Source organism: Porites lutea, chromosome 2 (genome assembly GCF_958299795.1).
Source record: "Porites lutea chromosome 2, jaPorLute2.1, whole genome shotgun sequence".
Taxonomy (NCBI): Eukaryota; Metazoa; Cnidaria; class Anthozoa; order Scleractinia; family Poritidae; genus Porites; species Porites lutea.
In genome coordinates, this window is record NC_133202.1 from 42256809 (window position 1) to 42279059 (window position 22251).

At 40.8% G+C, this 22251-nt stretch overlaps 1 protein-coding gene across 1 annotated transcript; it reads right to left on the reverse strand.

Annotated features, from left to right (window-relative positions):
• Positions 1-3326: 3326 nt before the first annotated feature.
• On the reverse strand, positions 3327-20421 carry LOC140926228 (uncharacterized). Its single transcript, XM_073376003.1, has 9 exons — positions 20115-20421; positions 18157-18821; positions 16199-16586; positions 15234-15558; positions 13572-13657; positions 8755-9063; positions 7347-8008; positions 6090-6477; positions 3327-4334 (listed from the first exon to the last, which is right to left on the reverse strand). Exons 1-9 carry the CDS (start codon positions 20395-20397, stop codon positions 4006-4008), a joined length of 3435 nt encoding a protein of 1144 aa, XP_073232104.1. The 5' UTR covers positions 20398-20421; the 3' UTR covers positions 3327-4005.
• Between the last annotated feature and the right edge of the window lie 1830 nt (positions 20422-22251).

Here is a 22251-nt window from a genome sequence, read left to right on the forward strand (position 1 = left end):
GGCATACCCGAGGTATTCACGTGAGATTCAGGTGTCTTTCGGTGTCGCCTCGGTTCCATGTAGTACCGATCTGTCGCCTCCCCAGGGCCTTTTCTCGAAAGTCCCGGTAACTTTTCGGGCGCTGAAAGCTGTTTTGTGTTTTTCATTCAAGATCGAAGCAAAAACGAAGCAAAACTGACAGGTTTGTGGGCTAGGAACTGGGCTACTATTCTGACCGGTTTTGATTTAAAATTTGCCTTATGGTCCGAACTGAGTTTCCGGGCCTTTCGAGAAACAGGCCGCTACTGTTATACGTTTTTCCGAGGTAAGAGGCAGTGTAGCTGTATTTACAGCCACGGTAGCCTGTAAACAGACGTTTTTTAATTTTTCTTTTCGTTCTTTTCAAAAACAACTATCACCAGCGCTCGACGGACTATGAAGAGAAAATAGACGGTCTGTGAATAGGCTACAGCCACGGGTACGGGTACTTTACCTTATACGGACACGGTATATCTTAAGGTCCCACCTCAACTGTACCTCTTCTAAACCTCTATTTGCCCCCAGTATCACGCGATCTTCAGGAGACTCTAAAGGATGAAGGGAAACGAGGAAAAGAGCGAGAAAAGCTTTTCTTTCCCTTACAGGGTTGTAGCTCTCTCCTCTTCTCTTGAACACCTTCCACACCCCTCCCCCCCCCCCCCCGCCCACAAAAAACCTATGTACATGTTCTATAAAAAGCCAGAGGGAAGTGTTTAATAAGCAATATCCACTCGCTAAAAAACCTGGAATAGCAAGAAATGTTTCCCAAATGTAAAAAATTCGTTAACGTATATTTTTGGTCTCTAGGCATGTCACGTGGTGATGAGTTCACTTTAGATGAACAGCAAAAAAGATAGGCTGACTGTACAATTACGAGAAAAGGAAGTTTTAATCTCATAGATGTACAGTCAGCCTTCGGCTTTTTTGATGTTTGCTGACTAGTTCCTTTTCCCGGCACCTGCTTGTGGGTCTCAATAAGAAAAGAGACAATGGTCTTTATGGAGTACCACTTCAAAAGCTGGCATAGCATAGCTAGTCATCGTATACTTTCCATTCGTTCTAGTCAAATGTTATAAAAACCATGTCATCATTAACTTTATTGTCATGTCATGTGGCTATGCCTTGAGTAACTCTTACTCTTTTTTCGTGCTATGCAATCTCCCGCGTGCATCCGGCCATAACTCGATGGTTGAACGCTGCACGTTTACCATTTCTTAATTCCACTGAGCGCGCATCACACTCGTGCATGTACGTGATTATGACGTTTCAGAGGACGTAACAGTGGCAACATAACGAAGAATAAGGTTCATGATGAAAACGTTTTTGTTAACAGCTGTGATGGTGATTGCAGTGCAAGAAGGTTAGTAGCGGAGGTTCTGCTTGGGGATAAGAATCAAAGAAAAAGGCCATGAACTTGAATAGATTCATTGCTTTTTCTTCTCGACACAACTCGTGTGGTCTTTACTGTACTCGTACTATCAGTAAAGCGCGTTGTGTTTGCGCAAGTATTTAAATGGGCCTCTAAAAGTTAACGAACAAGAGCCCTTTAGTGGTAGGTTTCTTTTCGACAATTTCTCAGTTATTAGTTTAAATTCCGACCCGTTTTTTCAATTATTGGCAGTTAATTGTTTTTTGGGATCACACCTCTAAGCTATCCGTTAACAATCTTTCCTCTTTCAGCTGACAGTTCAATTGTTTGTTATACCCGTCTCTCATCGAGCGTCTCTTAAAGGGCGTGATGTACCTACTAGGAAGGGTACCTTCTTCATAATATAGCTAAAACAGCTGGGTCAGAGAAAACTGTTACGTTAAACACGGTTGGTTAAGTTGTAAAAGCCTTTGCTTTTTGACTTAAGCACAACTAAAAAAAAGTTAAGATAAGCTTTCGCAGCTCCGTATATAAGATTTGGTCGTTCACATTTCTGTACGTCCGCACATTTTCGTTATGCCTAGGGTGCAATTGCAGGTCGTTTTTTGTTCAGGCTGGTCAACCGCTAGCCTGCAGTAAGAACCCGGCGGATCGTGGAATGTAAGGGGCACACAAGCCTGTTCCCTGACTTCCCCTCTATTTTCCCCTCACGTATCGTCGCACTTTGTAGCTTTCTTTTCCCCAGTCCTATACCCTACAAGAAAGCTTGTTCACAGCCTATCCAAAGGCCATTCTCCATTCCAGAGTAGTGGCGTCGGTCTGAAGCGAAAGAGAAGAAATGTACGGTCGAGAGAATGAACCCAATGCTTCATTTAATGTTCTTTTTTGACTTGTAACACGATATAATTTTGTTATTAGGTTTCTCCCATTCTCATTAGCAAAATACTTTTATCTTGGGGGAGGTGAGTTTTCACGAAGCCGTTAATGTTTCCCCAGGCAAATAAGTAACTGAGTTCCTCTGATCTTGCTTAAAAACGTTTTTTCGCATATGGAAAGTCATACGCTCGGCGTTCAATCGGATAAGGCGCTTTTAGTAAGGAGGTATAACAAAAATTATTGATTTAGCGTCTACATTGCCCCATCCTTTAAAGTATAGCCAAACCCTCTAGCTTGTTCGACTGAATCAAGAAAACATCGTCATTTACCTTGCAGCTTGTGCTATCAAATGTCTTCAGTGTAAAGCTGATTTCGACGCAGCCTTAGGGGGTAATTTGAGCCATCCTGTGATATCCAACACAAGTCTTTGTCACAATACCACTGACACTGTTGACTGCAGTGACCTGGGAAGCGCCTACGATTCCTGTGGTATCGCTAGTGTTCGCATGAATTATTCCATTTTTGGGTATATCAAAGGCTTTATCCTTAACTGCAGCATCAAATCATCCTGCAGCTTTCAACAGTTAGAGGGCAACATGACTTGTCAGCAGATGAAGACGAGTTCTCTAGCGACTTCTGGCATTAACATTACTAGTTGCGGCGCGGTTTGCTGCGAGGGTGATTTGTGTAACAATCCTGGCGGCGTTCGTGACTACTCCAGCAAAAACAAATCGCCTGCAAAGAACTGCACCAGAGTTTCTTTCTTTACTGTCATGTGTGGAATTCTGAGTTTACTTGTTGTTATTCAAATGAGCAGTTCCTGAACGAAATTTCATTCCTCATACTGGTGCAAAATATGCAGTTAAATACATGAGTTTTGAACACAGGCGAGACACATGCTCACTTCACTCGACAAATGCGTGGTTTATAATACAATTCCTTCTACTGAAAACAGTATGGTAAATTAAAGAAGATTATATGTATCCTTGTCATACAACGAGCGATTTTAAACAATCAGCGAGTTCTTGACTTCTTATCGTAATCAGTTACAGGTTATTAAGTAGAGGAAGAATCACAACTTTAGTTCAGAGAATTTTATTAGATGTCGGTCAAGTTAACTATAGTGCAACATTGAAAAGCTGATTAAAATCCTAAAAACACTCAAAATTAATCTACAAAGGAGCTGATACCGAAAAGATGAACTACTGACAAGAAATGCTTGGAAAAACCCCGTTCTTTCCAGCTGGAAAACATGATTATCCCGTATGATTTCTAGGATTATCCTTAAAAATATATTTGTACGTACAGTCGACATATAAAAAAGCTCTTAAAGAGTTTTTCTTTCTAATATTGGGCGATTTCCTTTGCCTTTTCAGAACTGTTTAGTGTTCGTTGTTGGTATCCGTTTTATCAGCCACTGCGAAAAGGATAAAAACGTCCTTTTGACGCGAACAAAAACGCTAAGATGGATAAACATCGTTTGATCGGCCAATCTTCATCCCAATCTTTTACTTCCAGAATTATCTAGAAAATTTGTTTTCAACAATTTGCTCAGCTTAGAATGCATTGCGTTGTCACCAAAACATGCACCAAAAGCCGCGCATACTGGAGTCTGTCCGACGAACCAGTCAAATCTTACGTTATTGTCCGTTAGTTGTTTGGTTTTGCTCCTACGAAATCATCAGATTTCAAGATGAAACAAAGCTCGTGTTAATTAAACCTAAGCTCAGTAATTATAATTGTTATACTTTAGGTTCATTTTCTTGATTTCCTTTCACCCAATACTCTTTCTGTGCAATCTTTTTGGGCGTAACCTTGTAAGTATACCGCGAAGCAACGAACATAAAAATGGCAAAATTGAGCATCATTAGCGAGGCTAGAAGAAAATAGAAGCATTCCAGTTCTCCTTTGTTAGGGTCGCTGCTTGGATACCATCTGTTGTTACTCGCTGATCTGACTATGACAACAATAAGACTGGTGATATAGTTTGCAAGGCCACCGGTGATCAGAAACATGCCCATTACTACTCCTTTCAAGTAGTCAGGAGATTGAGAGTAGGCAAACTCCAGCCCTATTCACATAGAAAAGTCCAAAAATTAATATTATAGCTCTATATATTTAATAATAGAGACCAAGAGAGGATAAAGGGGACAGAGAAGGCATCCACCATACACACCCCATTCCATAGGTAATTCGTCTCGAGTTATTTTTAGAATCGGGATAAAGTTACCTCGCGCGCTGAGTGGATGTTTCGTGGAGGTTTCGCCTGACTAAACGCCGTGCAAAACATGTCGGGCGCAAGGCAATGAAAGCGTAAAGAGATTGAAAGCATTCCTGAATATTGACTCGAAATGAGTCGGCGCTCACCTGGGAAAAGGGAATCGCTAGACTCTGACAACCCATGAAATCAGTTTAACTCGAAGTTTTCGTGACCTCAGTGCTTTAATAAAATGCGAAATTTCGCCGGTCTATTGAAACCGGTCGTTTGTACAATAAAGCAAGTAGGACGCCAAGTGTTATTTTTGTTGAATAATAAAAGACTAATAAAAGAATAAATATCAAAACAGAAATTGCTCTCTTCAAAATGTAAATTATAACTGATTCTGAGAGGATATTCAGTGTGTTAAGGATTTCCCTGCTGTACTGTTAGCTCTATACAAGAGAGGAAGGGCGATTCTTTTTTAATTTCCGTTTCTCTGACACAGCTTTAGCAGAAATCTCTCTGTAGTCGTTTTCGTCGACAAAACGAATAGCAATATCGCTCTCAGCGTCTTCCGCCATTTTGTTCTGCGTCAATTCCTGAAGGACGCATGGCTAGCGTGGGTCATCCACGGGGAACACATTCGCACTATGTGATTGGCTGTTGTCTAATTCCCCTTGGGATCTGTGGTCTTAAAAATAACGCGAGACGAACTACCTGTGGAATAGGGTGTGTATGGGGGATGCCTTCTCTGTCCCCTTTATCCTCTCTTGTAGAGACCTATGGATTCTAATACAAGGGAATACAAGGACGACCAAGAGAATGAGATTTTCTCAATGCTAACTACTGCGCGCGCTTGCAAACAAGCGTCATTTTGGCGGGAACAAAACGCGATAGCCGTCGTCATTCTACTACGAATTTTTGGAGAAGTTGTAGTGAGGGAAACAATTGCAGGTTATCAAATATTAGAAGATTTATCATTTTGTCATCGGGAGAGGGATTAACCTTCAATAAAAATAACTTCGTTAACTTTTCTAATGAAAAAAGAGAAGTTTTCAGGGTTGTTTATTTTTTAAGGATACGCCAGAAAAAGCTTTGTCTTCTACCGTATGTTTCTTGCGGAAAAGCCTAGAAATACTTTTATTATTCAGGAAGGCGTTTGGTAAGTCCTAGTAACCGAGCGTCCTCTTCGAATCGTGAGGCGCGGGAACTGACTAATAAGCGCGCGGTGATTCTCCTCCAACGGGCTATCACCTAGACTTTGAAAAAAGTCCTTCGTCGCTCGCTTGGCCGCTTCGAGAATTTCGAGGTCTAAAAGCTCGCTTCGCTCAGTAATAAATTCGTGAGCTCGACTTGTATCAAGTCTAGCTAACAAAGCGCGCTTCGGATAGATCCGATCGCTTACCCTCGGCTCTGGTCCTTGCACTAGCTGACTGCAAAATTCAAAATGGCCGCCTCGCTAAGAAAACGCGTTCCACAAATCGAAAGTAATCTTTATCTAAAATTAGATTACCTTGTAAGCTAAAGGGATGTGACTGCCCCCACTGCTTAATTATTTGGCTAACCACAGCGAGTACTAAATATGGTTAAACAGAACTAATTATTACTCAATTATGATATAAGTACCTGTAATAACTGACAGCACCTCGCTGGAACCAAGCAGAAGAAATTGTGGGACTTGCCAAAAGATATTCACCGTTGAAGCGTTGCGATGCTCACCAAAAACAACCTGATCAAAGAAATGTCCTTCTTCTACAGAATGCCTTCTTTTTATCTCCACCAGCCCCGCTACAATCATAGATCCTGTAGCTAACAACATTCCAACCCCAATTCTGCGTAAGGGACTGAAGGAAATTCCATAGTGTTTGAGAATGGGATACACGACATGATCCATAAACGGAATGAGAAGAAGAATTATAAATATATCAAAAATGGATAGAAATGCCGCTGGAACGCTGAAGCTTTCAAATTCTAGTTTCATGTAGGTGCCTTGAATAAGCCATGATGTCGACATCTGAATATAAAATAAGAATAAATCAATAATGAATTTAGATTGTATAAAGATCTCTTTTTCTAGGAGAGAAGAGAACTACTTCCAGCGGGGAGGGGGCGAGGGACCGGGCAAGTTTTAAACGGGAGGCTTCGTTCCAAGGTCCAGCCCCTCACCCTTGTATATGCTATTTTCGTATACCTTCTATTAATAATTGGTAACCCTTTGGTATGCCTAGTTTAGAATTTTGCATCCCTTTTAACTGCTGTAACTGCACTAAACGTCCTAAAAATATGAATAGAACACAAAACCAGAGCGTTTTCTCGACTTTTTTTTACATCCATAGCATAGCACCTGTTAGCCCTTTTGGGCCTTTTTACAGACTTAAAACGGACAAATTTCTCTACCGTATTTTTTTTTCACTTTAGCAAGAGAAATCCTTACCGCCCTTTCTTATACCTGAAAAAGGTACCCCTTTCAGGCGGAACCTCCACGTATAGGCCATTGTAGAGAGTATCGGCCCCAGAAACTGCTTCAGACCCATAATAGACACATTCCTTAAGATTAGGGGAAAACTGAGTTTTCAAGATATTTGCCTTTATATATATATGGCAATGATATGTATTGAATGATCGAGAAGGAGAACTATGTTTCCTCCCCTCTTCGCTTAGGCTACATAAGGCCTTTGACCTATAAAGCAAGCTAATTTAGTTGGTTCTAATAAAATTAGTTTTTTTCTCATTTGCAAGATAAAAAAAGCGTCCTTTCGACTCCATAAGTGTACTAACTGATAAATGACACTGACTATTTAATTGCCGAACCTTCATAGAGCAAACTGTATCTTTGGTATGTTTTATGACTTAGCTTATATTCGGAACTGAGCATTTAGTTACCTGTGCGTAGATTACCCAATAAACGATAAATAGAAGAAATACTGGAATGACACGCAACAGTGCCTTGACATCTTCAACTTGTGTTTCAGAGAACGTTCCACCAAAACTTATCTTTGCTCTGTCTAGCCACGTCGTTGCCTCTGGTTGAGGGCGATTTTTTATCGCCTGATAGATTATTTTCCCAGTCTCGGTGATTTGACTACCTCCTGGTGGCTTGACTATGTACTTGTTACGGGAGACGACGAAGGTTAGGACAGCTAGTAACATACTGCAGGCAGTGATAAGGTACCCATAAAAGAAGGTGTACTCTTGTTGCACATACACAACAACTGTAAATGCCACCAGCGATCCTACGTTAATAAACCAATAGAACCAATTAAAAAATCTCTGGACGGCTCTAGGCCCGTATTGTTCAAGCTGATCAGCTCCTAAGGGCGCAACGTTGGCTTTGATTCCTCCAGTGCCCACTGCAATCATCACAAGGGACAATCCAAAGTACACTAATCGCGTTGTCTTGTTATGGGCGATTTTGTCGTTGGAAACTGGGAGCATTAACAAAGCTCCAGTGAGGTATAACAACGAGCTGGCATAGATTGCGTTGTACTTTCCCATGTATGTGTCGGCTACCCATCCTCCAAGCAAGGGAATAAGGTAGCAGGTGCCTGAGGGGTTAAGATAATACCTTTTTATTATCAGTTAAAACTTTTTTTCCGAAGTATGACTGGACTAGCGATCATTATGTCACCTACGGACAATGGTCTGCTCATTCATGATAACAGGAAAAAAAGTAACAAAAAATAAATAATTTTACAAGAACTGAGCGATTTCTCGCGCGCTGAATGGTCAAGAGCTATGGCCCGGCAACCCCTTATTTTTAGACCAGACTGAGGCCCGAGGGGCCGAAAATTTTTTTTTGATACCGCCCCCCCCCCTTATCCCAGGGTCTGGATGACCGGGCCCCCCCCTTATCTGAAGGTCTTGATCCGCCACTGGATCTCTCGGGCGATTCTCCGCAAAACGTTAACGGAAATGGGCTTAAAAAAGTGCAGGAACAATAATCGGGTAACTGTCAATGTTATTATATAGAAAGGCAAATCCATTCCATGGTCTGTACTCTTATCAATCATAAAAATGAAGTCAAAGTGTTCAAAACTTCACAGGGAAACCACTCGCCTGCTGTTCGTGGTTCCACTTAAGATTTAAACATTTTGACGTCAAGAGATCAGCGAAAGTAAGGGTTCCTTATTTTCCTCACTTAACTTATCCCGAGAAAAGTAAGCAAAAATACATCCCCTCACTAAATCTGAAGTAATCTGATGTAAGCAAGAGAAATGATCTCTTGAAATGATCAGTTGAAATGATCTCTTGTCATCAGTTATTACAACGTAATTTTAAGAATTACTCTTACCCATAAATATCAAAATAATAGTTGAAGGCCATGGTGCGGAAAGATCCAGTTCATCTTTGCAAAATAAAACAAGATTTCCTGTCAATCCGTAGAACGTCAATCGCTCACACAACTCAGTCACTAGAATGCACAGGGTAACCAGCCGATTTTTTCCATTTCCGGTGGCCTGGGTATCACCAGGAGAAGGGTCAGGGTGTCCAGAGTGGTTTCCACTATAAACCAAGCCCCCGTAAACGCCACTTCCTGAAATGAGTGCAGCACGCTCATCATCATTTCCCTGAGCTGCCATGGTGACTAAACGCAAATAAACTCAGATATGTCTGCAAAAAGACACGTTATATTCAGTAAAAAAAATTTCAACAATTAAGCAATAGACCACACTTTCTATGGGTTTACCGGCGTGATAACCCACGCGGGATGTTGGGAGAACACGAGAAAAGCTTGTAAATCACGCGCCGAAGGCGAGTGATTTACAAGCTTTTCGAGTGTTCTCCCAACATCCCAAGTGGGTTATCACGCCGATAAACCCATAGAAAGTGTGGTCTATTGCTTTTATAAAATAACTTTTAATAAAATGGAGTCTTTTAGGTAAAAAATATGATTTTAGTACCGTGATCAAGTCATGTCTTCTCTCTAAAGTCATCATAAGCCAATCACGACTCACGATTTAATAGCGCTAAACTTTCTCAAAACTCAGTTCAGTCAAACAACAAACAGCAGCACTTCAAAACACGAGTTTTTGCACTCATTACATGATAACTTATGAAAGCTGTTTTACAGGAAAAGTCAAAACATATTCATGCGAACGTACAATGAAAGAATACGTTCATGGTTTGTTTACTACAGAAGTAGAAATTGATTGAACATCAGACTGTACGCAGCTGTATTTTGTTGAGTCGATCCGTAAGAATTTCGTGCTTACAGAGGAAACTGGCAGCTATTGTAATGGAGGACTTCATTCACTTTTTACAAGCCGCAGTGGTTTAAGATCTGTTTCCTGGACTTTATTATGATCAAGAAATGCTGCGGTAACGACGTGGCTGCATTTGCGAAGTTGTCGCATGTAACTTTATATGTACGTACAGCGACCGATGGAAATATGTCAGTGGTGGAGAAAGGTTTCTTTGCCGTAGCCACATATTGGCGTTAATATTTGTCGATTTGTGAAGTCAGGTGGTGTGAGGTAGGTCATGGCATCGATATCATCGAATAATTTGTGCAAATGTTGGAAAAAACTAGCCCGAAACTCTGACATCTTTCATCATCGTTGGCAGCTTGTTTACAACCTCCAGCGGCCGATTTTGTACCATATCTTGATCAGAGATCTCTTTTTGAAACAATTTCTTTGATTAAGGAATTTAATTTTGAAATAAAATAAATCAAGAATGCTAAAACTATCCGTTTTGTTGCTGGTTGGCACATTGTTAAGTTTTCCTAGAGACTTTGTACACCAGAAATTCACACAGTTGTTGTCTTTCTCTGCGATTTGGCATCGTCGTGAAATGTAAACTGTTTTCCAGCTTTGTACTTTATAACTTCTAAAGCTATGGCAGTAGCGAATTGTGACGCTCAGTAATAAAATGTGAAAACCAACGCTTTTAATATTAAGAAGGGATGGGTAAGTAACTTGTTCTGTTTTTTAGCCTTTCTAAAATCGTTTGCAGATCAATAGCCGGTTTTGTTTATGGCTCGTGGTCCGGATGCCTTTTTCTATGGGTTTACCGGTATAATAAACCATAGGTTTTTGACCAATCAGATCACGCGTACTATCTCAGTTATTTTATAAGATTAGATACTCACTATACTCATTACTTTTTTGCTAATACAATAATTTCCCCGAGTATGGATTTATCTGCAGGAAAATATGGGTTTTACTCACGCATGGGTCAGGCATGACCACTCAATAAAGAACTACTCGCAAAAAAAGGCTAAGCGGAGTTCTTCATGTTTAGCTTTGTTTTGATTAGCTTTTTTAAAATAAGTTTTGTAATTGTTTGATAAATTGTGATCGTATAACTGAGAAAATAACTTAAAAACTGGAATAAACCTAGCCTAAAATTTTTCCACTTTACAGAGCTCGTAAAAACCGGGCCCAACGATTTGTTTAAGCTCCGTTGCCTAAAATCTCACTTAAACGTATTTTCCGCGGAAAAGAAGATTGAAACACTGTTCTAAAATTGAAAGTCTTCTCTCTGGTCTTCTGTAAGGTTATAAGGCTAAATTTGCGGGTCTACCACTGAACCGGGTTCATATCGAAAGGAGAGCAGAAGAAAAATTAAATGAAACTAAAAATACTTAAGATTTCACTCTCTTAAAAATTTTGTTTGCCGTTGAACACCGCGCACCCCGAACGTTTCGTATACTGAAGAAAATCATGCTCTTGCCTGTAGAACCTTCTTCGTCATGTGCCGCCCTCGAACCAGTTATCAAAAACTTTTCCTTCATTATAAACCGACTTATCATATTTGCGCGCCAATTTATTAGGTTTTTCTTACCTTTTAAGCGATCTTCACAGCAAAACTCCGCCACCAAGTATCAAGAAAAACCACAGCTAAAACGTTCAAAAAACCTAAAAAAGGTCAACTAGTAGCCAGCCATCTCTAGCGGATAATGGGATGGTCATGCTTTATGCTTGTTCATTTTAAGGTTCAACGCTTTCAAAGAAGTTGAGTTGAAGTGACGCTGGACATGTGATCGGAACATATCGTAACGCGATGCCTAGAGTCAAATCAGTGATCATCGAATTTTCATTCGTCCGCTTATTCGATTCTTCAAGAGAACGAACTTTTAGCCGTTCGCCTATCACATGATACTCAGACACTTCCCTGGGTTAGTAAAGGCACCAAGGCTAGGCATAGACAAACGTGCCACATGAGTGTTGCATCTGAACAACCAATGTCAACGAAAGGAAAAATAATTAAGTCAACTACTCACTGAAATAAAAATTGCATAGTTATTTTAACGACGGACAAAACGGAAACAGATAAAAAAGGGAAGGTGAATCTCTCTGGGAATACGGGAAGTCATGTGGGTTGACGGATGTACAAACAACGTCACATGGCTTCTGACACCGTATCACAAGGCTGAGTGATGTCATGTGTCATATGTCATGTGTATCGTTACAATTTTTAAACATTGACGTGACAGCCACGGATCGGAGGGTTGGATAATCACGCGAGGATTAGTCTCCCACGCAGCCGTTTTGTCCCATCACGCATTAGGGAGAACCGTTACGTGACGAATTGCGGGGAAGACTTCGCGGGGATTTTAATTTCTCGAAATGGGGAATAAGCGCCAAGTTTTTCCCCTTGATTTAAAAGTGAGGAAATCTTTTCAACCAGGGTTTACTAATTTGTCAAGGAAAACTTGCTGGTAAATGGCCCGGCTTCAATCTTAGCTGACTTTCGATTTTTTTCAAAAAAGCATGTCAGTCTTAGGTCCGTACATTTCACGAGCTGTTCATTAAATCCTCTTAAATCTAGATTTTAAAACCAAGTATGGCCTTATTCATTATTTCCTTTGTTGATCCGCAATTGTGGTTCCGTTTGCACTTTGGACTAAACTAACTTGGCGAGGTTCAATAAATGCTTGTGAACAATACATACAAATATAAAAATATTCTACGCAGGGTACTTCCCCCTGCGTGACAGGCGCAAAAAGGGGAAGGGAAGGGGAGGGGGAGGGGTCAATACTAAGGGGAAAAGGGAAATGGAGCCTTCTCAACCCCTCTCCCTATACATACATACATAAATACATACGTACATACACGTTTTTTATTTGGAGTCTTATACAATAAATAGTATATCAACTATTTCAAATAGCTAAAATTCTCTAAAAACGCGAAAAATAATACCTGTTCTGCAGGCTACAATCAATTATACCCGTCACAAATCGTTGAAACAGAAATAGTTTCTGTTGAATTCTCTCGAAACTTTTTTTCACTCACTCTTCACAACTTTGTTGTCACTCAAATGTGCCCCTCTCCGTCAATTCCCCAATGTTGAGTTACGCGTATTTTGGATCACTGAGACGACTGTAATACCCAAATCAACATTGGGGAAGGGGAAAATCACACAAGTTTTCAAGATTTTTGACCAGTATTGTAGGATGAGAAGCTCCACGTGGGGGCGTTTGAGAGAGGCTCCAACGCTCCTTCAAAACCGATTTTTAGGATTAAAAAAAAGAAACAAAACCCAACTGTTTTGCTGTTTAGAATATAAAGGCGAAATACGAGTGTTTTGGGGTTAGAAAATCCCTGAATGACGCCGCACTACGAGGATCAGGAGCGTAAAAAGAAATCGACGGTTGAGAGAGCTAGGAGAAGGAACGGAGCAACAATAACAAAACCACCACTTGATTGTAACACTAATAACAAGATAGGAAAGGTAAAGGCGATTTGTGTTCTTAAAACCGCTTTTACAGCGGCTTGAAAACTCTGTGGGGAAGTCTCGAAAACTCTGTGGGAAAACTTGAAAACTCTGTGAAAACCAGGCCCTAGTTTTCATCTGTATTGTACCCCATACAAGCAAAAGAAAACCCTACATTAAAGAAATAGAAAGAAAAAGGGGTAATGGCTTCTTAAAATAACAATATAGAAAAATGGGTACAGAACGACTGTCTGCCGTTGCCTTGTCCATAGGCCTCATTATTCCGCGCGGCTAATGCTTTTCGGGTCACGTGGTCCGAGCGAGTTTTTTTCTCAGATACGCCACCGAAATGCCTTGACCGAGATTGCGTGGGAAGACGCCGTACAGCTGGACAGGGACTAGGCATGGCAATGTCTACCTTAGCGTCAGAGAAAAACAGGGAATTGTTACAGGGAATTGTTTGTTTATCGGCAATGTGTTTTACAAACAGTGACATCTCTGCGTGTTGTTTCACTAGTATTTCGAGGGCACGCCTCCTGAAAATCACAAATATTAATCCCCAGTAAGAAGCCAGATTTTCGCTGTGGAAAAAACTTGTTTCTTCGAGAGAGCGGCGGAAATGGAGTATAGGTCCTGGTCAACACCTAAAAGGCGCTTGGCCTAACGTGCGTACGGAGTCAAAGTAGCCGGGAAATAAAAAACGCAACCATGAGTGAGTTTAGCACCTTCCTTAAAATATCTACGGCTATCGACTAAATTTTTGGCCGTTTTACGCCTATCGATTAACCCCATTGAGACCCTCCCACAAAGCAGCACAGTTTACCCAAATAGTAATTTATGTTTTTTGTTCATGGATGAATAACTCTTGCAGTGGCTTTTCTAAGATTATTTCATGTTTAATGTACGTAAAGCGTGAAAATAGACCTACCGTGTGGCACAAAATTTTTGCGGGTTCTAATTTTTGTGATTTTTCAAATGATTCCCAAAATAAAATTACCGCAAACATTTTTTCAGTAAAAATTTATTCAAGAGAAAATATTCGCTAATTAAATTCGCTACACAAAAATACAGCACTAAGAATCAACTTCAACTTCAATTTCAACTTTATTTAATAAAAATATTGACTACAAAAGACTGGCCGGCAAAGTAGCAATTGCTAATCTAGGCGGATCAGTTAAAAGAAAAATAAAGTGAAAGGAAAAGAAAGGAAGGAAAATATTTTAAGTTACAATCAATAATATTTCTACCATAGTTTTATTTTAATTAGATTAAATCTACTAAGGAAAGACGAAAAAGGAATTGACGGAGTGCGAAAACTTTGTACAGAAATCACTTAACTGTTAATCGAACTTTTTCAACGATTAATGACGTCTCAATATAGTCATCTTCTCTTTTTAAGATGTCGGAAAGCAATCTGTGAAGCACTTTCGTAAATTTCTTTTTAGGAAGATCTCTAATATGACAATTAATACAAGGTTCATTCCAAAGTTTTACACCAAAACGAGACAAGGAATTTTTCTGTTCTGTTTGTCTGTTCATTTACAACTTGTCTCTTTAGTTCAGAAACGAAACGCACACCATAGTATTGTTTGAAAGTGTGTATTTCTGTTCACGTACTCAGTGAAAACGAAAATATTGTCAATGCAAAAATTAACTCGCAGCAAGAAAAACCATTCTATCTTAATCGCAAAAATTAGTTCCCGCAAAACACAAAAAATCGCTATGGCAAAAATAAACTCGACCGCAAAAATTTCGCGCCACACTGTATCTATAGCGTATAGACCTCACGGAAAATCGCTTCCTAATATTCTTCAAAGCTTATCCATTCAGCACGCGGATTTTCTCTCAGTGTAGCCTGTGCCAGGACTCTCAGATAGTAAGCCAGGCGAAAATAAGATGCGCGTGATCTGGGTAGAAGGGGCTGCTGGCAGGCAAGGAAGGCTCCATCTCTCACGTGTTTTGAATCAGTTTGCACCATCCGGCACATCCTGAAACAAATGACCCTCAGTGTTAACGCGTAGCGGGCGAGCATCTCCCATGCATGCTAGTCCTTTGTTAGGACGTTTTCATGATGGACTGGTTTAGGTTTTCAAACAAATTTTAGAGCATCACACTTCAGGTTCATCAAGCTGGTCTTCCTCCCTGTCATTTGCTGTTTTTTCACTCTCCTTCGGTGCAGTCCTATATTTATATCTTGAAGCCACATACAGAAAGATGACAAAATTGACAATCATTAGACCAGCTAACAGAAAGAAGTAACATTCCATCGTTCCTTCGTTGGGATTTTCGCTTGGATACCACTTGTTGTTGGTAGCTGAGCGAACTATGACTTCAAGCAAGCTGGACAGCCAGTATCCAATACCGGTCGAGATGCAAAAGATACCCAAAACAACTCCCTTCATGTGCTCTGGAGATTGAGAATACGAGAACTCCAGTCCTGCATTTGAAAGTAAGATTAGATTTAGATTAGATTTTCCCGATTTTTTATTGAAGCCAAGGAACTACTTTTAGAGTTTTCAGTTATCCGTTTGAGCCCAAAGTTTACAAGATGGTAGAGATTTCAGGGGATAAACTAGCTGTATTAAGGGAGAATTCGTGGTTTGCACGTGGCATCACGGCGGCCATTTAGCATTTTTTTCCTCTGGTAACTAAATCCCTTTTTTATGTTTTATTCGAAAAAAATTATTGTATTGACCACCAAAACAATGCCTTGTCACAAGTTTACAAACCACTAACAATACTGTGAGAAATGACGACCAGGATCGAGTGATGTGATGCCGGGACTTTCCGCCGAGGGCGCGAAGGGCGGCTAGTCATCGCGACGGTCGAAGAATAAAAGCTTTCAAACAAAGGAATAAATCTTTATTTTTTGGTTTTGCACTATCTTTTCTTTCCGCTGGTCGCGACAAAAATGAGGACCTTGAGCAGTCCACAATTTAAAAAACCCGAATAAATAAATAAATAAATAAATAAATAAATAATAATAATGATAATAATAATAATAATAATAATAATAATAATAATAACAATAATAACAATAATAATAATAATAATAATTAATAAGAGCGTGTGCCTACCTGTTGTAACTGCCAGTACTTCAGCACAGCCCATAACCAAAAACTGTGGTATTTGCCAAAAAACATTCAGATTTGAAGCTTGGCGATGTTTGCCAAAAACAACTTGATCAAAGAAATGTCCTTCTTCGACCTCTCGCCTTCTTATGATCTCCACTAGACCGGCTACAATCATAGATGCTGCAGCAAAAAGCATTCCAACACCAATCCTGCGTAACGAAGTAAAGCTTATACCACAGGACTTTAGAAGAGGATATATGACTTGACCGACGATGGGAGTTACTACAAGAACCCAAATAATGTCGAAGGAAAAGATGGATGCTGGTGGAACAGTGAAACTCTGAAACTCCAGTTTCATGTAGGTGGCCTGGATAAGCCATGTTGTCTGCAACTGTAAAAGCAAGTTATCAATAGGTGTTCTAATTTACAGTTACCCAAAAAGGGTGCGCTGTGTAAACGCTGCACTAGCCGTCATAGGCTACAGCAAAATAGTAACAGTTGTATAGGCTTAGTTCTCTAACCTTTGAGTGAAAGTGAGATTGAGGTTGGCCTGGTTTTGATACAACTTACTAAGGCCTCTTTTCTTTTAATTCCTTTGAAATTATAGTGAAAACTATAATAAGGCAAGAAGGGTCGTATGAAAAGAAGGTCAACTCCAGCTTTGTTTGCATCTGCAACTGTGAAATGGCCTATTTCGATTGACCGTTGGCTTCATGACTATACATTTGTAACTAGTGATTTTCGTGCGTTAATAGTTCCGCCTTTCCTTTTTAATTTCTTCCGTTTAATTTGTTTTTATTACTCTCTGTTTCAAACTACAGTTTCGTATGGAATGAGCTTTTTTCATTAGAAGCGGAAAGTTTTGAGATGCAGAGAAACGCCTCATCCTGCTGCCAGCACTGAGCTTTTCTTGCCCTCCTTGCTCGATTATGGCACACTCGAACTTCGCATGAATCGAGTAACATCTCTGTTGAGCATGCGCGGCATGTTGCGAGGATCTAGTTTCGAAGCCAGGCCTAATAGCCTTGCGCTTGCAATAGCGGGCTAGGTTATGACCATCAGTCATTTCAACTAATGGACAAATACTCGCACTCGAAAAAAACAGTTCGACGAGAGAGAACAAGGTTGAAGAGTCCAGAAGTTTGTGCTGCGGCGACTTCAAAGGTTTGACGTGATTCAGACAAAGCCTCCTTTTCTTCTTATGAATCGATTAAGGTTTCTGGGAAACTGCCCACCTACCCCTCCCCTAAGCCAACATTATCACTTACTTCTCACTTAGGGCAAAATGTTGGCTTAGGGGAGGGGCTGGTGCAAGTGAAGGTTCTGCTCGCAGGGTGTGAACCGCCTGTGAAATTATCAAGAATCCCCTTAGTACTTCAAAGAGCTTTCTTGTGTTACTGACACAAGTCGACAAACTGTCAAAGGCATCTTGAAAGACAAAAAAATGCTTTAAGTCATTCAATAGTGACCAAAATCATTTTTCTTTCGACATATTAATAGCCAGATGGAAAAGGCTGCGACAGTCGAGTAATTAGAGGAAATGTATAAGAAATTGTTTGTTGATATTGAGGCTTAAAGGGCTAAGCTCGGTAGTGAGTAGATGAGATAATGGAACAATCATAAGTCCACGACAGGAGTCAAGTCAGTCTTAGACCTTTAATACATAGTCAGGGCCAGGATCCACGTAGACTGCGAAAAAGCTCTGCCAGATTCCCTCCCCCCCCCCCCCAAGGCTAGGGAGGATAATAGGCTCGATTACCAGCCACTGTTTGGCAAATGAGCGCTCTCTTCTAGAAGGAATTAGACCGCGGAAAGGATCGAGCCCAGGTGAATGAGGGCTGAGAACTTTTTAGTTCCCTGATTTCTTAGCTGTGGAACCGTGGAGAGTAGACGCCATAGTGATTAGTTACATGTATAAATGAGCGGGCAGTACGTGAACCTGACTGAAAAAAAAAACTTACCTGAGCAGGAAAAATTACGAAGAACATGACAAATAGAAGATTCATTGGGATAATTCTTAACAAAGTCTTGACGTCTTCAACTTGCGCATCAGTGTACGCCCCTCCAAATCTACTCTTCGCCCGATCCAGCCACATCTCTCCGCTTTGACCTTGGCGATTTTTAACAGCCTGATAGATTATTTTCACGGTCTCGATTAGCTGGCTTCCTCCTGGAGGTTTGATTACGTACTTGTTACGGCCACTCACAAAGGCAGTGATGGTTAAAAGCAATGTACCTGCCGGGATCAAGTACCCGTAAAAAAAGTCATACTTTTGTTGTATGTACACAACAACTGTAAAAGAGATTAGTGCTCCAAGGTTTATGAACCAGTAGAACCAAATGAAGAAGATTTCGACGGCTCTCGGCCCATGTCTTGCAAGCTGATCAGCTCCTAAGGGCGCTACGTTAGCTTTGATTCCCCCAGTACCCAGTGCAACCAATACAAGGGACAATAAAAAGTACACCAATCTCATTGTCTTGTTATGATCGATGCCATTATAGGAAACTGGGAGGATCAAGAGAGTTCCAATAGCGTAAATTAACATGCTTCCATAAATAACATTGTATCTTCCCAAACGAGCATCGGCAAGCCATCCACCCATTAAAGGAATGAAATAACAGGCACCTAAAAATAGAAAATACAAAATGGTAAATTGTAAGGAGCAGTGAAAACAGAGTTCCTTTCTATCCAAATGACCCCAAATGACCGAAATGGTTTTGAAGATAAATTTTACAAGTAAGTCAGTCTGTTGTTGCAAGTCTATTTTTAACTCCAATTTACTGCAACATAAACAAATTTAATTTCAAATTAAAAGATCTTAAATGGAATAAGGTATGGAAAAAAATTTCTAGGCTTGACATTTTCGTGTAACATTAAAAGCACTGTCAACTTTTACACATCGTCTAGCTAGCTTATGAGTTAGTTTGGTACAACTTTTAAATACTCAGCAACTCTAGAGGGCGCACGTCTCTCAGAGGGTAAAACACCAGCAACTCAAGCAGAACTCTCCCAAAAACTCTGAGATGCGCTGTGCTGGCTCTATTCCCAACCAGAATCATTCAACAAATCCACTTTTAATTCCAGTAGATCCCCCTTTTCAAGTCACTGGTTTCAAATATATGTTCAGTATCCCTATTCCATAATTGTTACCAGAAAAAATGACTACCCTTTAAGCCAATTTTAAAAGCAGTCCGCACGGCTTCATAGTTCCTCTGCCAAAACTTTGCTCGTGCTAAAAAAATCCCGCCGCCTATGCAGCAGCCAGAATGTTTGAAAACATTGAGGCGCTCCTTATCTAAAAGCTAATTGGCAGCGCTATCGGGTTAAATACTGCTTCGGTCGTTTATAGCAGTTTACTTCTAAAAGATGCTATGTTGCTGACATTGTTGAACATTTCAGCCAGTTGCTAGCCTGCGTAACCGGGGCGCACGAGAGAGAGACACGCATGCCTCGCGTGTCTCCCTCTCGTGCGTTCGTTCTTTCTTGCGCCCACTACTTCCAAGCGCCTGCTACGCAGGCTAGCCAGTTGCTTGTTGCATTTCTATTCCGTTATGGTTAAATAAAATGCAGAAATGCAAGTTTAAAAAACGAGCAGCAGCGTACTTGATCCGCGAAACTTAATTACCTTAAAAAAACGGCGATTCCAGTCAAAGTCACAAGATTTAAGTCCCGCGAAATATTTCTATTCCAAATTCGCGAAATTAAAGTCGCGCGAAAATAAGTGATAATAAGGTATTAGAATCATTTATTGTAACTTCTCTCCCCTCCCCCTCCCCCGTCATTCCTTTTTTCTTTTTGCTCTCGTCCCAACGTTCTCGACGAACTCGCGCGGGAACGCTTGCTACTCAGGCTAACTTTGAGCAGAACGTTATTACCATTATTATAAGGCGCAAATTTAACTGGCAGAAATATACTAACCTGAAAATATCAAATTAATTGTCGAGGGCCACGGTGCGGGAAGATCTAGTTCATCTTTGCAAAATAACACCATATTTGCTACCAGTCCGTAGAACGTCAGGCGCTCACAAAACTCGGTGATGAGAATGCACAGGGTAACCACCAGCTTATCAACATGTCCGTCTGTGACGTCATCATTCTTTGTAGAAGAACCAGGGTAGGTTCCACTATAAACTAAGCCATTGTCAACTGCATTCCCTGAAATAAGCCCAGTTCGCTCATCCTCGTTTCCCCCAGCTGCCATGTTACAGTGTGAATTGAATTGACAGCTTCGCTACAAAAGAAAAACATATACAAAATATAACGTAGTATATTTTTTTTTGAACTCAAACTATCGCCAGTGCTGTGCAGGGTGGAGTAACGACCCCTGAAGTTAGCGAACCTTTGAAAGCAGCGATAACATTTCACAGTAAAACTTGACTCGATTTCCGCCTCTTTCTCTGGCCAAATCCAGAAAGGTCAGCAAGTAACGACCCTCCAGATGTAGTGACTGTCAGTGGTGACGTCGCGAAATTACGGCTGTTTTCTCAAGCTATCTAAATAGACTACAAAGATTAACATTTTCCTTAAAACGTTTTGGGATGAACGAAATAAATTTGAGTGTGATATTCGCTAAGCTCTCAGAACGCGTTTCTTAATTAGCTAAAGAATCAACTCATGATCTTGGTGTCTCTTACTCCGGGATACTCCCTAAACACTATAGTCTGAGTATCAGGCTGTCTTCACTTTTCGCTCTCTTTTCTTCTTCCCCTCCCGAAACGCCTGATAGCATAGGCCGTTCGATCTTCCTAGATAAGTCGGGGAGAGGAAGGAACCTCAGGGTGCAAAGAAAGTCAGTTTTGCAGCTTGCCATTCGGGTAAAGTGCAACTAGCATTTATACCTGCAACTTCCATGCCTTTAGCGTGATTGTCACACCTGCGAATCGAAAACTTCGATCTCACACCTACTCACTGTGTTCCAATTTCTCACGCCTGGTAGAAAAGTTTGAGCCATTACAGCATTGACTGACACCAAGAGCTATTATGGCTTTTGCTGACACATTTCGAAAAATACATTAATTATTCAAAGGAACTGAAACCAATGAGAGAAAATAAAAATGCTTATGAATGATCGACTTTCTCCAAATTCTTTTACTTTAGTAGGGAAAGTCAATGGAGACGAGGTCGAGTTCTTTCGTGTTCGTGTTAGACGGGACCCTTTGAAAAGTCTTCCGAACGTCTTCGGGCATCTTCGGATATTATCGGACCCCTACGAAAAATGCTAGCACTCTCAGGATGAAAATGTCACGCCCATAGATTAAAAATAGTTGGCAGGTATAAGCGTGTTCTAGCCCAAGGGTCATTTTAATTAGCCCGAAAAAAGTTTTTTGATGAGCAGGATTGATTTTTTTTTTATAATGTGAATTTCCCAAAAAACTTCACTTGCCTGGCGGGCAAGTTCAGAACAGAATTCGCTAGCTCGATAGCAAACTCCACTAGTCCCAGGCTATCGGACACTTCTTTCTTTGCACGCTAAATTAACCTTATCTAGGAAGATCGATCAGAGTAGTGATGCTTAGGCTATAAAGAATGACAGTTGTGTTGGGGAGCATCGTGTCTCCAGGTTTGAGTCTTACTGCACCTTTAGAATAGGATTATTTTTACCAACAAGAGAGAATGGGCAATGAATGAGAATGAGTCAGGCCTGATAATGAGTAGTCTGCAATGTGCCGCCCTTTGCATTTGGGGGGTGGGGCAAGGAGACGGAGAGAGGAGTAGCCTGCTCAAAGACGTTTTTCTTGTTGCAGTGTAAATCACCTGCGTTTTTGTTTTCATACGCACGCTCGACGATCTCTAAAGAGAAAATAGAGGGTCTGTGAAAAAAAAAAAAAAAAAAAAAAACGGGGAGCGCATCAGCTGTAATAGCGCGTTCTCTCAACCTCGTCCCCAGGGCGCTTTTCCCTGGCTTTGAAGGTGCCAAAGTCACGGAAAGGCGCCCTGGGGAGGAGGTTGGTTCTCTCTCGGTTACCAACTTGCGTTGCCGGCCCACGCACTCGTCTAGACCAGATTACTTATCGGCTCCTGTCTAAAACAAAGGTTTAGAGCGTTTGCGACGAAG

Coding starts and splice junctions, on each gene's coding strand:
- LOC140926228 (XM_073376003.1), bottom strand. CDS start 20,397: ATGGCAGCTGGGGGAAACGAGGATGAGCGAACTGGGCTTATTTCAGGG. Junction 9,064..13,571: donor CGATAAACAAACAATTCCCT/GTAACAATTCCC, acceptor GACATATCTGAG/TTTATTTGCGTTTAGTCACC. Junction 4,335..6,089: donor GGTGCTGTCAGTTATTACAG/GTACTTATATCA, acceptor CTATGTGAATAG/GGCTGGAGTTTGCCTACTCT.